Source organism: Salmo trutta, chromosome 20, assembly GCF_901001165.1.
Source record: "Salmo trutta chromosome 20, fSalTru1.1, whole genome shotgun sequence".
Taxonomy (NCBI): domain Eukaryota; kingdom Metazoa; phylum Chordata; class Actinopteri; order Salmoniformes; family Salmonidae; genus Salmo; species Salmo trutta.
The window spans coordinates 53,574,238-53,591,645 of NC_042976.1; the positions used below are offsets into that span (position 1 = coordinate 53,574,238).

The 17,408-nt window shown below is 42.1% G+C and overlaps 1 protein-coding gene across 4 annotated transcripts; it reads left to right on the forward strand.

Moving 5' to 3' along the window:
* Positions 1–593: 593 nt before the first annotated feature.
* On the forward strand, positions 594–13,086 carry LOC115156239 (Krueppel-like factor 5). 4 transcript variants are annotated; one of them, XM_029703678.1, is made up of 5 exons: positions 594–639; positions 3,789–3,953; positions 5,567–6,504; positions 11,245–11,304; positions 11,717–13,086. In XM_029703678.1, the coding sequence occupies exons 2-3, from the start codon at positions 3,906–3,908 to the stop codon at positions 6,443–6,445; spliced, it is 927 nt and encodes a 308-aa protein (XP_029559538.1). In that variant the 5' UTR covers positions 594–639; positions 3,789–3,905; the 3' UTR covers positions 6,446–6,504; positions 11,245–11,304; positions 11,717–13,086. The 4 variants fall into 4 exon arrangements, 3 of the variants coding, with proteins under 3 accessions (XP_029559538.1, XP_029559536.1, XP_029559537.1); XM_029703676.1 differs by lacking the exon at positions 594–639 and having other exon boundaries at positions 3,591–3,953; XR_003868212.1 differs by lacking the exons at positions 594–639; positions 5,567–6,504 and having other exon boundaries at positions 3,591–3,953.
* Positions 13,087–17,408: the final 4,322 nt, after the last annotated feature.

Genomic DNA, 17,408 nt, shown 5'->3' on the forward strand with positions numbered 1-17,408 from the left:
CTCAGTGAATTTCATGAAAATAAAATTGTAAAACATTGAAAAAGTGATCCTTTTTAGATAAAACGATACTAAATATATTCACATGTCGCCAAATAATTGATTAAAACACACTGTTTTGCAATGGTCTACAGTAGGTAGCCTCAACAGCACTCTGACAGCTAGCTTCCGTCCTCCTCTTGGTACATTGACTTCAACAAAACCTAGGAGGCTCTTGGTTCTCACTCCCTTCCATAGATTTCCACAGTAATTATGACAGGTTGGAGGATGTCCTCCGGAAGTTATCAGAGCTTTGCAGCATGAACTGACATGTTGTCCACCCAATCAAAGGATCAGAGAATGAATCTAGTATTGAAAGAATATGCTACAGATTGCTAGCACTGCAGTGCATACAATGTGGTGAGTAGTTGACTCAAAGAAAGAAAGACAATAGTTGAACAGTTTTCAACAACTGTATTTCTTCAAAAATGGAGGAGAAGCAAGAGAGAGAGATTTAGTCATTTTCACTTTCACTTTCACTTACTTAGCTAGCAAATGCAGCTGGCTAGTTTAGTTACTCAAACACCCGGCTCAAACAGAGGGATGCTATGTTAGCTAGCTGACTACGACTATCCAACACAACACTGAAACTTCTGAGTCAAGGTAAGCTTTTGGTTTTATTAATGTATTGCCACCGGAGCCCGCTGGTGTAACTGCTTACTGACTATACACTGTAACGTTACTGAAAGATTGTAGCGGGTTTACTAATGCATTAGTTCTATTAGCTATGTTGACTAGAATGTTACTTTAGCTAATATGGGGACAACGATGTAGGCTGTGTGTAGCAGTTATGACATGGTTTGGCTTGGAAAGGTTTTTTCACCTGGTCACATACAGCTGATGTGTTGTGTATTTGATGTCCACAAACGAAGGAAAAAGGTGAGAGGAAGAGAGTGCATAGAGGGGAGAAGGAGTACAATGTGGCTGCTATGAAAGTGAACTGTGTTTATGCGTGGTCAGGGGTATATTCATTACGCATATTCTGTTGAATAACGCTTCTTAAATGGAAGCATAGTGCTCCCGACTGGCGCAGTGGTGTAAGGCACTGTATCTCAGTGCAAGAGGCGTCACCACAGTCCCTAGTTTGATTCCAGGCTGTATCACATCCAGTTGTGATTGGGAGTCCAATAGGGTGGCGTACAATTGGCCAATCGACATCCGGGTTGGTCAGGGGTAGGCTGTCATTGTAAATAAGAATTTGATCTTAACTGACTTGCCTAGTTTAATAAAATAAAAATCAATGAAACGGGGATAAAAATATCACAATTAATCCAATAGAAACTCTTGTTTGCAACTGTTGGGCTAATGACTACACCCTAGATAAGCTAGAGGCAGGCATGAATGTGCATGTCGGTATTTAATGTGTCACTGTCTGTCCATGTGCCACTTTCTGTCGTCTCAAATTTTTCTCTCGACCTGTGTGTACCTACATTGTAAACTTTGATTCATAGCCTAGGTTGAAGCAACCTCATGATGGGTATAGGGAAAATGTGAGTATCATGTAGTAGCCTAAACCTATCGATGTTACATTGAGCTGGGTGAATGGAATATGAATGACAGTCATCCAATATGCTGTAATAGAAATAAGGCCATGCTCATGAAAAATAAAATTGTCCTCGGTCATCATAAACGGCACTGACCACCACTAGTCTGTCTGTCTGTGTGCGTGTGCGTGTGTGTGTTTGTTTCGCTGTTTTGGGCAATTAACTGAACCCTCAACCTGATGTTTTGTATGCTGTGCCAACACGTGGACATACCTGTGTTTCCTGTTTTGACAGGTTACACTGATCCCTGCCATTATTCAGTGGTTACGCAGCCACAAGTCAAGTGTGGGAACTGTCACAGATAGTACCTCCCCGTCTCATTCCATTTCAGAGTGTTTTATCATACTCCCCACCCACCCCAAAATGATATCCTCCCTGTTATTGTAATGGTGAGTGGTTAGCGTGTCTTGGGGGATATGATATTTGTGCATCTGTAACTTTCTCACTCATCATTATTCACAATTCATTCAGGATTATCCGTAATCATGGTAGCATCCGCATTAACGTAGAAGTGTTTAGAAACCTATTCTATTTTTATTTACAATAAAACTGACTCCAAAATGACACAATACATTATTTACCATTCATTTATTTTGGGCACAAAATAATCTGAAACACAACCAAAACAAACAGCAAATGCATCAATGAAATTTGTAGAGTCACAAGCCTGATGTAATCATTGCATGTTATGAATATGGGACCAAATACTTAACTACTTTAATACACAAAAAAGTTAATTTGTCCAAATACTTTTGGTCTCCTAAAATGTGAAATTAAAGTACAAACAGTACTTTAATTTCTAAACGGTTCACCCAATGTGAATGAAAATACCTTCAAATTAAAGCTGACTGACTGCACTTTAACATCATGGCCAGTGTATAATTTCAAATCCAAAGTGCTGTGGTACAGAGCCAATAATTTAGGAGCTCACTGTATATTATCAATATGTGTCTTAAAATAATTACATAGATTTTATTTTGAAAGAATGACTATCAAACAATTTGCATACAGGGAGGGACAGGGAAATGTGGTCACAATGCAGAGACAGTGGACAGATAAGAAACACATTTTAATACCATGTGTAGATGCATGTCTGAAAATGAGGGCACAATCAGAATGTAGACAAGTTCACAACAAATTATGCATTTTAGCACCAGGTATAAACAAGACTAGAGTGAACAACTAAGACGGACATAAGGGACAGTTTCCTGGACAGGAGGAACAGTTTGCAACACAAAAACATCTCCTAACAAACACACCAACACATTAAATATACAAAGCATTCATCATCACGTCAAACTTCATGGGCCCGGTTTCCTAGACACAAATTAAGTAGGCTAGGGGTAAAAAAAAGCATTGTATCCGGTAAATTCTATTGATGCTAAGTTCAATATTACTTGAATAGAGAAGAGGAACTTGTGGGATTGATTCCAAGGGCGTGTATAGAATGTATCATCCACAATGGCCCTCAAAAAGCCTGGTGTCACAAAGGAACAACAACGTGCAGCTGAATCATTCATTCACATTCAAGTGTGCTATTTTAGGTCAATACGAAGGTACTGTCATTCTCATATGCTGCTGGAGGGGAATAGGATTTATGTGTCACAATGTTATTTTAAGAGGCTGTGAATAAGTAACTGATTGAATTAATAGGTTTCCCCACTTGACAAGTTAATCATCCCACAATCACGTTTCTGCCTTTCCATGTCTTTTTCCTTTTCACTCCTCCCTTCCTTGAAATGTAATGTAAAGGCAAAGCTACTCAATACTTTAAGCTTTATGTTCTGTCTATTCTGCATTATAAACTGGGTGGTTAGAGCACTGAATGCTGATTGGCTGACAGCCATGGTATATCTAACTGTATACCACGGGAATGACGCAAAACGTATTTTTACTGCTCTAATTATGTTGATAACCAGTTTATAATAGCAATAAGGCACCTAGGGGGGTTGTGGTATATGGCCAATACATGTCCAGCTCCGCCCACACTGCTATCATGCAGTTGTGTAATTTGATAAGCACATACACAAAACAAGATACGTATGCAGAATTTGACAGCTGCCTGGCTTGAGCTATTTGTTCAAATCGGAATTATTCCTATGATAAATTATTTATTTTGCCCAATTTCGCGGACTACTGGACGTAACATTATCAGTGTTTATGGCCACTGACTTGTTAATGAATAATGTTTGGTTTGCTCTGGGTCAGGACGCACTCGACAATCATAAACTCGCCGCACCACAACTGGCACACGGGCTGAGAAGAGGAGGAGGAGGAGAAGAAGAAGAAGGTCATGGTTATGGACATGGACAAGTCCTCTACAACATGAGGAATACAATCAGTGGCAGCTCTTCATTTCACGACTACAATCTGGTACGGTATTCAATTAGAAAGCGAGTTTACAGTTTGAGGAAGTAGATTGCATGGAATCGTTGACGCACAGCCACAACAACACACCCCATTTTAGAAGAGAAACGTAGCGGCAAAGAGTGTATTGAAGGCTTGGGTATTTGTATTGATAGTCGTACGTAGATGTAACACATGTGATTTTTGTAAAATAGTACGGGACGTTATTCACCCACATCACTGTAAAGACAGGTTGTCGGTCTACAGTACTCTAGGTGGTATGCAAAATTACCTGCACCCTGGTTCGTACTGAACTGACATCGGATGTTACTAGGAACACTGATATTTAGGCTATATTATACTATTCTGATATCTAATTGCCAGGCAAAATAGCCTACATGTACAGACAGGTAGATAGTGGACTGAGATGAAACGTTGCCACCCATCTCAAAATGTAGGATAGATATGTGCAGCGCATGCAGGCAGCAGCTGGACAGTCTAAAATCAGTCAGAGTTCCATGCCTAGACAGGGGTGCCAAGCCTGGTTTCGTAGACTAGATGTAACATAATAAATGTCAATCTGAAAAATCCACAATTGTATTATATGTTATGCTTGATATGGTTATATAAGACAGATTGTTACTTAAGGCAAACACAAAAGTAGGGTTGCATATAACACAAACGTCTAGCAACCCATCGTTGTTTGAATCTCATCTTGGACAACTTTTGCATTTTAGCTAATTAGCCTACTTTTCAACAAGTTACAATTTCTTAGCTACTTGCAACTACTTAGCATGTAGCTAACCCTAACTGGAATTAACCCTTTTAGCTAACCCTTCCCCTAACCATAGCCTTAACCCTTTAACCTAACTCCTAAACTTAACCCTAACCTTAACCCTAACCCCTAGCTAACGTTAGCCACCTAGGTAGAATTTGTAACATGTCATACGTTTAGCGAATTCGTTACATATAATACCAATTGTAACGTCATACGAAATGGACATCCACAGATTAATACATTCCATACGAAATGTAACATATCATACTAAATGGACTGTGTACATAATAATACAAAATGCTATGTGACCAGGTTGGAGTACTAGGCCTTCTTCAGAAGCCTGGCTACTCTTCAGAAGCCCACCAAGCGAAGTGTACTGGTTCCAGTTGTTTTATCCAAATAATGTACATGTTTCAATATCAGTTGATTGACACATGGAGACAGATATAACATTGTGCAATGTGATCTTGTTTTGCATTGGTCAGCGAGTCTTTTTAGGGATGTGGAATGAATGGTTTTACGGGAGAAGGGTGAATGTAGCATAAGGTCATTGGGGAGTACAGTGTAGCCTACATGATAAATGTTTCACTGCAGACTGGTTGATATGAACATGGTCACCACTATCTCCTTTCACTCCTATGAGCACTGGTAGGGCTGCAAAAACATATTAACAGAGATTAAGCGATGACCCATGCCACACCATGTTCCAGTAGCCTTCATATGGGTCTATTTCAGTGATAGCCCTGTGAATGCTTTATAGGCCAGGATATTCACAAGTTAATGATTTAACACAAAACTGTATCAACTGTAAATTACAAATAGTCATATTGAACACTCACTATTATCTATTTTTTCATTACAGGGTAAATCTGAGATGGACAAATATCTGTCCCCTTATCCTCAGAAAGTCCCAGGCTCCAGACAGACATCTTTCACAGAGGACCTTAGTTCCCCATACAGCATCAATATGAGCCTTCTCTTCCCTGACGTCACTTACCCGGGCATATGTTGGCCTATGAGACCCATCAAGACAGAGCCTCTCTCCCACTCCCTCATGCACCCCAGTTGCCACGGCAACCTTGGTCGAACAACACTTCCAGAACACCCTGGGCTTTATGGTGCTTCAACAGACACAGGAAGTAGCATGTTCATCAAACAGGAAATGCACACCCTGGACTTCCCAGATGTTCCGTTGTTCCAGCTGTTGAACTCTGAGCTAGAGCAGCTGGTGCCTAGTCGTCCAGTGAACTCAGACCTCCACAGCGGGGTCCCCGTGTCCTCCTTGACGTTCCCTTTCAGCAACGTCCACTTATCATCCCCCCAGAGTGCTGTCAAATCTATGGGATGCCCACAAAATGGTGGCTATACTCTGCAAACCCAGTTCGCGAGCCATTCGCAGCAGCGACCAGCCTATCTTCCTCTGTCCCCGCCCAACTCCGAGCCAGGGAGCCCGGACAGAGGGAAAGAGCTGATCCAGAATCTGTTTCTGCCTCCATCTTATGCAGCAAGGATTGCCTCGACTCTGAGTCCTGGTCTTGTGCCAGTCCAATGCTCAGGTCTAGGACTTGTTCAGAGTCCAGGTCTTGGACAAGGCCAAAGTTCTAGTCTTGGAGCAGGCCTCAGCCCTGGTGTTGGGCCAGTGTCCCCAGCTTTGGCCCAGTCAGGTCCAGGGAGGTGTAACCTCAGGAATAACCCTGACCTGGAGAGGAGGAGGATACATCATTGTGATGTTCCTGGTTAGAAGAACTGACAGGGAGTCTCATTACACTTACAGGCAATAGTGTAGTGATATTTTCTTAGGTGCGGGAGTGTGAATTTATGAAAAAAGAATTACCTCATAATTTCTCAATCAAAGTTTGTAGTGACAGATGTAGACTATTGAATATTATTATAGAATATGCATAAAATGCATGCTCCTAATGTAGCGTCTGCCTATGCCAACACATATTGTCTCAAGAAAATAGTACATTTTTAATAGCCTCAAACACCAAGTCAGGCATACTTGATTTCTAAACCGGTGAAATGTACGAACTGCGTCTGCATGCCAATCATTTAATGTCAATCAGTTTCATGGGAATGTGCAATTATATTACTATTTTGTGAGTGAATTAGAGAAGATGGTGTTCAACTATTAGCCTTCTTGTATTTTGTTTCAATCAAAGCATACATAGTGGTGCGCGCTGTTGAGTTTTGGGCACATGAGACAAGAAATGTGGCTATTCAGCTTCAGCTAACCATCCTAAAATCTCACTAGAAATGAGGTGTTTTTGGTGTAACACTGTAACGTTATAGTCCTACTATGCTATTTTATTCGGTTCTGTTATGTTAAATAGTCATTCATCACTATGTGATGTTGCGGGAAATAATTCTCCAGAAAGTTGTTACCAGCTACGTGGATTCTCAAATTGAAAACAGTGAGGGAGCATTTACCTTTACATTTACGTCATTTAGCAGACACTCTTATCCAGAGCGACTTGCAAATTGGTGGATTCACCTTATGATATCCAGTGGAACAACCACTTTACAATAGTACATCTATATCTTTTTTTGGGGGGGGGCGGGGTTAGAAGGATTACTTAATCCTATCCCAGGTATTCCTTAAAGAGGTGGGGTTTCAGGTGTCTCCGGAAGGTGGTGATTGACTCCGCTGTCCTGGCGTCGTGAGGGAGCTTGTTCCACCATTGGGGTGCCAGAGCAGTGAACAGTTTTGACTGGGCTGGGCGGGAACTGTGCTTCCGCAGAGGTAGGGAGGCGAGCAGGCCAGAGGTGGATGAACGCAGTGCCCTTCTTTGGGTGTAGGGACTGATCAGAGCCTGAAGGTACGGAGGTGCTGTTCCCCTCACAGCTCCATAGACAAGCACCGTGGTCTTGTAGCAGATGCGTGCTTCAACTGGAAACCAGTGGAGTGTGCGGAGGAGCGGGGAGACGTGAGAGAACTTGGGAAGGTTGAACACCAGACCGGCTGCGGCGTTCTGGATGAGTTGTAGGGGTTTGATGGCACAGGCAGGGAGCCCCGCCAACAGCGAGTTGCAGTAATCCAGACAGGAGATGACAAGTGCCTGGATTAGGCAACACTCTGCGAATGTTGTAGAGCATGAACCTACAGGATCGGGTCACCGCCTTGATGTTAGCGGAGAACGACAGGGTGTTGTCCAGGGTCACGCCAAGGCTCTTAGCACTCTGGGAGGAGGACACAATGGAGTTGTCAACCGTGATGGCGAGATCATGGAACGGGCAGTCCTTCCCCGGGAGGAAGAGCAGCTCCGTCTTGCCGAGGTTCAGCTTGAGGTGGTGATCCGTCATCCACACTGATATGCCTGCCAGACATGCAGAGATGCGATTCGCCACCTGGTTATCAGAAGGGGGAAAGGAGAAGATTAATTGTGTGTCGTCTGCGTAGCAATGATAGGAGAGACCATGTGAGGATATGACAGAGCCAAGTGACTTGGTGTATAGCGAAAATAGGAGAGGGCCTAGAACTGAGCCCTGGGGGACACCAGTGGTGAGAGCACGTGGTGCGGAGACGGATTCTCGCCATGCCACCTGGTAGGAGCGACCTGTCAGGTAGGACGCAATCCAAGAGATAGTCGAGCCGGAGATGCCCAACTCGGAGAGGGTGGAGAGGAGGATCTGATGGTTCACAGTATCAAAGGCAGCAGATAGGTCTAGAAAGATGAGAGCAGAGGAGAGAGAGTTAGCTTTAGCAGTGCGGAGAGCCTCCGTGACACAGAGAAGAGCAGTCTCAGTTGAATGACCAGTCTTGAAACCTGACTGATTTGGATCAAGAAGGTCATTCTGAGAGAGATAGCAAGAGAGCTGGCCAAGGATGGTGCGCTCAAGAGTTTTGGAGAGGAAAGAAAGAAGGGATACTGGTCTATAGTTGTTGACATCGGAGGGATCGAGTGTAGGTTTTTTGAGAAGGGGTGCAACTCTCGCTCTCTTGAAGACGGAAGGGACGTAGCCAGCGGTCAAGGATGAGTTGATGAGCGAGGTGAGGTAAGGGAGAAGGTCTCCGGAAATGGTCTGGAGAAGAGAGGAGGGGATAGGGTCAAGCGGGCAGGTTGTTGGGCGGCCGGCCGTCACAAGTTGCAATATTTCATCTGGAGAGAGAGGGGAGAAAGAGGTCAAAGCATAGGGCAGGGCAATGTGAGCAGGACCAGCGGTGTCGTTTGACTTAATAAACGAGGATCGGATTTCGTCAACCTTCTTTTCAAAATGGTTGACAAAGTCGTCCACAGAGAGGGAGGAGGGGGGAGGGGAGGAGGATTCAGGAGGGAGGAGAAGGTGGCAAAGAGCTTCCTAGGGTTAGAGGCAGATGCTTGGAATTTAGAGTGGTAGAAAGTGGCTTTAGCAACAGAAACAGAGGAAGAAAATGTGGAGAGGAGGGAGTGAAAAGATGCCAGGTCAGCAGGGAGGCTAGTTTTCCTCCATTTCCGCTCGGCTGCCCGGAGCCCTGTTCGGTGAGCTTGCAATGAGTCGTCAAGCCACGGAGCAGGAGGGGAGGACCGAGCCGGCCGGGAGAATAGGGGACATAGAGAGTCAAAGGATGCAGAAAGGGAGGAGAGGAGGGTTAAGGAGGCAGAATCAGGAGATTTGTTGGAGAAGGTTTGAGCAGAGGGAAGAGATGATAGGATGGAAGAGGAGAGAATAGCAGGAGAGAGAGAGCGAAGGTTACGACGGCGCAATACCATCTGAGTAGGGGCAGAGTGAGTAGTGTTGGAGGAGAGCGAGAGGGAAAAGGATACAAGGTAGTGGTCGGAGACTTGGAGGGGAGTTGCAGTGAGATTGGTAGAAGAACAGCATCTAGTAAAGATGAGGTCAAGCGTATTGCCTGCCTTGGGAGTAGGGGGGGACGGTGAGAGGGTGAGGCCAAAAGAGGAGAGGAGTGGAAAGGAGGCAGAGAGAAATGAGTCAAAGGTAGATGTAGGGAGGTTAAAGTCACCCAGAATTGTGAGGGGTGAGCCATCCTCAGGAAAGGAACTGAGGATGGTTCCCTGCTTACACTGCTTCCCTGCTTACAGGGATAGATATTGCAGGGATGACAAAATTCCTGAATCCCAAATCAACCTCTAGGAGATATGAGAGGATTGGATAGACATTTTGATTTAATATGGCAACAATTCCACCTGGCCTATCAGAGGGGAAGATGGAGGATCCATATTGCTTACACTTGTCCAATACTCTCAGAGCTACACTAGTGTCTAGGGGAAAGAGTCTAGGTGTTCATTTAGAGAATTACTTAAATGTTTCCTTACCTTGAGTCTATGGGTCATGCTCCTCACTTATGGGAGTTACATTTGTCAATATGCTTTTTAAAAGGAACATATAGTGGGAGAGAGGCTTTGGTTTGCTGTTGAGTCAAAAACTAGTAGCAGACTAGTAGCAGATTAGATGATTACCTTTTTGGAATTAAATCGTAAAGATCAAGCAAACAACAATTGGAATAAGGCAGACCCTGTTATTAACTACCAGCCTTTTTAAATGATATATTTCTATGTTATGACCTGGTTCAAATGCTATACCAAATTAAGTGTAATGTAAGAACAATGTAGTTACATAGGATATACTTGTAATTATCATGTACCTGCCAAGGAGCAAGCAACTTAAAGGGAAATTTAAAACAAATTCTACTTTATATTCATCATCTCCAGCATCACCCCAACATCAACATATGTGAAAAAATATACAAAAAGATAAGTGTTTCCAGTGAAATGATCAACCAATTGGTAGACAGTTAGTAGGTACTGCCTAGTCACATTTGGTCAAAATCACAAAATGCATATCGATGTCATTGGAAACACTTATCTTCCTTACTACAAAACATAGAAACACACCATTTTCACATCTGTTGATGTTGGGGTGATGCTGGAGATTATGAATATGAAGTTGAAAACTTGTGATGTTTCCCTTTAGTGTAAAGTAAAACTCAGTAAGGTATAACCTTTATAATTACTATGTAGTTACAATGTAACAACCTTTGCAGACAATTGGCTTAGGCTTACCAGGAGCAACTTTTCATTAATGGATTTGACAAAGATTCAAACCATTCAAATTCAATTCCACATTTCAGACTCAAAGCTATAGCTATTTTAGTCAGTAAAATGTACCAACACAGGGTGGTAAAGCAAGCTAGCTAGTTAGCATTATTCACTAATGTAGCTAGGTAGCTAGCTAGGCACTGGCACAATGTCAATATGTTTTCCAACTCATTCAATAAACACTACTAAATTGTCATAAAACTCACAACATTTCCATTACAATGTTATTTCACTATTGTTGAGACTTAGATTACACTTTTGCACATTACAAAACTTTAAAACACAACAAATTAAGAGACAGAAATAGCATGTGGGTTCCATTTTGGCTGCACAGGAGAGTGTGAGAGGTCAGTGGGATGTCACTAATGCAATGTATGGCTTATAATTCAATCGTGACCATTAACTCCACTCTGTTAGATGTAGGATGTTCTTGTTAAAAGCTTATGAATCAATTATAGTTATGTTGTAATGACATGCATTTTGTTCCATTCTTTTTCATCAGCATGTAAGAAAGTCTACACCAAGTCCTCCCATTTAAAGGTCCATTTGCGGACTCATACGGGTAAGTGTTTTACTGGTAACATTATAAAAGTCCTGTCATGGGTGACTCGTATTTTATTTTGGGGGGGCAGTATGTTATGTTACGTTACAAGGCAGAAGAATGCTTTTTCATTCTTTATGCTGACTGAAATATGGCCCACCAAATGTTGCTGCATGTTGTCGAATGGGAAAGCTGTTTTAAAGAGCGTAAACAAACGAAACCAGTTTGTGTTTTGTCTTTATTTATTTATTTTATTATGGATTCTAATTCATTCAAGATACTTTTTGATGTTAATATTGAAATATTATATTTACTGACCCTATCAACATAAGTAGTATAGTTTAATTATTTAGTTACTACTGAACATTTTATGATGTAACATGATCATCCCTGTTTCCACTGTAGTATAATCTAATTCAGTGCTACATTCCAGGAGAGAAGCCATACCATTGCTCCTGGGAGGGGTGCGAGTGGTGCTTCGCTCGTTCCGACGAGCTGACTCGCCACTTCAGGAAACACACAGGGGCCAAGCCCTTCCAGTGTGGTGTGTGTAACCGCTGTTTCTCCCGGTCTGACCACCTGGCTCTACACACAAAGAGGCACCAGAGATAGGGAAACCTTCATAAATCTTTTTTTTTATTAGATCGGAGTCAAATGAAACATTATATTTAAGTAAATCTCAACACATTTCACAATACAATTGTGACTGCAACATGGGTATATATTTTCCATGTATTTATTTTAGTAAATACTACCATGGTTCTATTTTTTTAATAAGAGCTCAAAGGTGGATTGAGTCAAGCTATAATGACAAACGAGCTACTTTTAGTATCTCTATGGTTTATCTACAGCAGTGTTTCCCAAACCTCTGCTCAAGTACCCCCAGCCATTCCACGTATTTGATCTATTCCGGTACTAGCACATCTGATTCAACGAATCATGTTTGATGATGAGTTGACCAGTTGAATCAGGTGTGCTCGAACTGGAATAGATCGAAAAAGTGTAACAGTTGGGGTACTCAATGAGAGGTTTAGAAAATGTAAACCCTGATCTACTGTATCATCGCTTCCTTTTCTACTGAGTATTGGCACTAAAAGACAATATTTGACAATGTATTGCTATTGACCTTTAAGTATAACTACCTTTCATTGCTGTAGACCATGTACAAAGGGAAGTCAAAGTATTTTTAAATATATATTGTTAAAAAATAATATCACACATTATACTGATTATACTGATTTTCTAAGTGCCTTTTAAAGCTAGACTCCTTAGTTGCTACATCCATTTTTGGACTCATAAATTAATGACATATAAACCATTGATATAAACCATATAAAGAACCATTGATTCTTAAGAACCATTGATTCTTAAGGTATATAACTTATAAATACCTCATGAGTTTAGTTCAACTTGTTTTACTCAATGTTTGTAATCAGCATAAATGTGAAACACTGTATAGTCTCCAAACATGGTTAAAACTACACATTTGATGTCATGAATCCTTACATCCATGTCCTTACATCCATGTCTATGAATTTGAGGGGTTACATTTCTCCAGCCCCATCCCTTCGATTTTTAGCAAAACAAACAGGAGTACGCATTGTTATTGTTTAAATAAGGATTCTACCTTTAATGTTTTATGAATTAATTAAAAATTAAGTAAAAGACAGTCTGGTACACTGTAAAAATAACTTGATTACTGCCTTTCTTGTCAATACAAAAATGTAAGATACAGTATTTACTGTGTGTTGTAAAATGTATTTTTATTTATGATAATTTGATTAAATACATTTAATAATAAGAGCTATCATTTCAAGTTACCAATATTTATGTAAGGACCAACGCCGGAGATGAGAAGCTGGTACGGGGAGTTAAACATTTAATGCGGAACAGACAGGTAACAGGACAGGACCAGCGTCAGCACACGGGTATACAAAGACATATGAACATTAATGCTGAAGCAGGGAACAGAGCGGGGAACCAGACAGATATAGGGGAGGTAATGACAGATGTGATTGAGTCCAGGTGAGTCCAATAATCTCTGATGCGCGTGATGGGGGGAAGGAAGGTGTGCTTAATGATGGTGGCAGGAGTGCGTAATTCTGAGGAGCCTGGCGACTTCGAGCGGGAGCAGGCGTGACAGTACCCCCCTCTTTAGGGGCGCCACCTGGCGTCCTACCTGGGCGAGCCTGACGGGCTGGCTGAGACATGGGCGCTGGACATGCCGGCTGGGCGTAAACTCCCGACAAACCGGCAGAGGCATGAGAGCCTGGCGAGCCGGCTGAGGCATAGGAGCCCGACGATCCGGCTGGGGCGTGAAAGCCTGTCGATCCTGCTGAGGTGTGGGAGCCCGATGATCCGGCGGAGGCATAGCATCCTGACGAGCTGGCTGGGCGTAAAATCCTGACGATCCGGCTGAGTCCCGACGTGGGATGGGTGCCTTCCGAGCCAACCGAGGCAAGAAGCTCTCGCGCCAACTAGGGCATGACAGACCAACTTAGACACCCCTGTTTCCATCGGTGGCGGCCCCTGGACCCAACGTCACCACCAACCGGAACGCCAGTACTCCCCGATGCTTCGTATGATTGCTTCTGCATTCTGTAAGGACCGATGCTGGAGTTGAGAAGCAGGTACAGGGAGTTAACATTTAATGCAGAACAGACAGGTAACAGGACCAGCGTCAGCACACGGGTATACAAAGTCATACGAACATTAATGCTGAAGCAGGGAACAGTGGGGAACCAGATAGATATAAGGGAGGTAATGACAGGTGATTGAGTCCAGGTGAGTCCAATAATCGCTGATGCGCGTGACTGGGGGAAGGCAGGTGTGCGTAATGATGGTGGCCGGAGTGTGTCATGCTGGGGAGCCTGGCTCCTTCGAGCGCCAGGGAGGGGGAGTGGGAGCAGGCGTGACAATTTATTGAAATGTACATTTTGTATCGTCTGTATTTCTGATCTTATTGTAAATGTTTTGTTTATTACACCTTTAAACTTCAAGTTTACAATGACTTTAAAGGATACTTGTAAGTAGTCCTTCAAAAATGTTAGGGTTCAGCATTTTGAGATGACATACTTGTAGGCTATAATGGCGAATCTGTGCCAAGATTGCTATGTGAGCAACAGAACATTTAAATAAACTGTGTGTTTACCATAGAAAAAGTTGTGTTTTCTGTATTCAAGATACATGTGGGATGTGTGGATTGATATACTGTAGTATTCTCTTGCCATAGAAACAAAGCATTTGTGAACCTCACATCCACTGTATTGACACTGCTCTGTGAGAAAAGAACAGCAATTATCCGCATAGACATTTAACAAAGAATACCCTTTCATGACATTTGCGTTTTCATTGGAACATGACCTATTGCGTTTTAAATGCCTTCTGTCAGTTTCTCATAGAGCAATGACAACCCTACAATTGATATACCTTTATGTACAGTACAAATCATTGTGAAGTTGCCACACCCTCGCAAACTCCACCTAGCTCTTTGGTAATTATATGGCCATAAAAATGATTTTACCCCAACCTCCAGTTCCTTCAGAAGGTCTCCATACCCCTTGACTTATTCCACAGTATTGGTGTTGAATCACCAGCCCCAGTTAGTGCCTGTAGAGCTGTCCATGGAGCTGACTCACCTTGGCCTCTCGAGCCCTCTGGAGCTGACCATGGTCCTGCTCCTTCCTTTGTAGCTCCCTGCTGGCCCCCCAGGTTGCCAGTGTGAATACTAATGTAAATTAGATATTTCTGTATTTCATTTTCAATATATTTGCAAACATTTCTAAAAACATGATTTCACTTTGCCATTATGTGGTATTGTGTGTAGAAAAAATCTATTTAATCCATTTTGAATTCAGGCTGTAACAACAAAATGTGTAGTAAGTCAAGGTATGAATATTATCTGAAGGCACTGTATCTAAGAGCCTGGACCCTCTCTTCACATTTCAAGGCTGCGTTAAGATATTGCCTCAGAAAATGACCAAGCCCCGCTCAGGTAATACCTCCCATCCTTTCTAAGCGTTATTGTCGTACCATTGTCTATTCTGCCAGGGGTGTTTTCAGATGTAATCTTGTATGCATTCATTTGAACCCCGCTCTTACATCAGATATTGTTCGCTCTAAACAGAACCCACTGTGGGCTTTGAGTTCAAATATGAATTCCATAAATTTTAATACCCCCTCGGTTTTCAAATCATATAGAGGGCTTGGGCTGTTGCACGATAGCAAACAAAGTCCATGTAAGTCAGTTTATAACATTCCATCATTGATTACTCATATTGACGTTGGCTGCGGCCTCAAGCCCTATGGTGCTAACCTTGGAAAAGTAATTCCAATTTCTACTCCTTCCTTTATTGCTAATAGGGATAGACCAAATGGAGCAGTTCTATGCTATCTAATAGCCATACCAACTATATCAATATCAACCATCAGACAGGGCCTGCAACCACCTATTAACCTCTTATGGCTAGGGGGCAGTATTTTCACGGCTGGATAAAAAATGTACCCGATTTAATCTGATTATTAGTCCTGCCCAGAAACTAGAATATGCATATAATTATTAGCTTTGAATAGAAAACACTCCAAAGTTTCTAAAACGATTTGAATGGTGTCTGTGAGTATAACAGAACTCATTTGGCAGGCCAAAACGTGAGAAGATTCTGTACAGGATGTACCCTGTCTGACCATTTCTAGCCCTTCTTTGTCATCTCTATTCATTACAAAGGATCTCTGCTGTTATGTGACACTTCCTACGGCTCCAATGGGCTCTCAGAGCCCGGGAAAAACCTGAATGACGTAATTCAAAGCCCTGGCTGAAACACACGAGCGCTTTTGCTAAGTGGTCTATCAGAGGACAAAGGGCTTAGGCGCGGGCACTGGCCGCCCCCGCCTTTCTGTTTTTCCCTCTGTTTACAGACACGCAGATTCCCGGTCAGAATATTATCGCTTTTCTACGAGATAATTTGCATAAAAATTGATTTTAAACAGCGGTTTACATGCTTCGAAGTATGGTAATGGAATATTTAGATTTTTTTTGTCACGTTATGCGCCATGCGAGCGACCGTGATTTACCATTGGGATAGTGTCTTGAAACCATGAACAAAACGTCGCTGATGGAACATAACGATGGATTATTTGGGACCAAACCTACATTTGTTATTGAAGTAGAAGTCCTGGGAGTGCATTCTGACGAAGAACAAGAAAGGTAAGACCATTTTTCTTATAGGAAATATGATTTTGGTGAAGGCTAATCTTGCCGGGTGTCTAAATAGCTAGCCCGTGATGGCTGGGCTATGTACTTAGAATATTGCAAAATGTGCTTCATCCGAAAAGCTATTTTAAAATCGGACATATCGAGTGCATAGAGGAGTAATGTATCTATAATTCTTTAAAAAATTGTTATGCTTTTTGTGAACGTTTATCGTGAGTAATTTAGCAAACTGTTAGTAAATTCCCCGGAAGTTTGCGGAGGGTATGCTTTTTCTGAACGTCACATGCTAATGTAAAAAGCTGTTTTTTGATATAAATATGAACTTGATTGAACAGACATGCATGTATTGTATAACATAATGTCCTAGGTGTGTCATCTGATGAAGATCATAAAAGGTTAGTGCTGCATTTAGCTGTGGTTTGGGTTTTTGTGACACTATATGCTAGCTTGAAAAATGGGTGTCTGATTATTTCTGGCTGGGCACTCTCCTGACATAATCTAATGTTTTGCTTTCGTTGTAAAGCCTTTTTGAAATCGGACAGTGTGGTTAGATTAACGAGAGTCTTGTCTTTAAATAGCTGTAAAATAGTCATATGTTTGAGAAATTGAAGTAATAGTATTTCAAACGATTCAAAAATCGCGCAACTGGATTGAAGTGGCTGTTACGTAGGTGGGACGAATTCGTCCCACCTGTGCCAGAGAGGTTAATGGAAGCCTCTTCAACATAATCCAGGTAGAATCATGAATTCCCCAGGGCATCTGTCTAGTCCCCTTACTTTTTTCAATCTTTGCTAATGACATGCGGGTGACTCAACACTATACATGTCAGCTGCTACAGTGAGTGAAATCACTGTGACACTTAACAAAGAGCTGCAGTTAGTTTCAGAATGGGTGGCGAGAAATAAGGTAGTCCTAA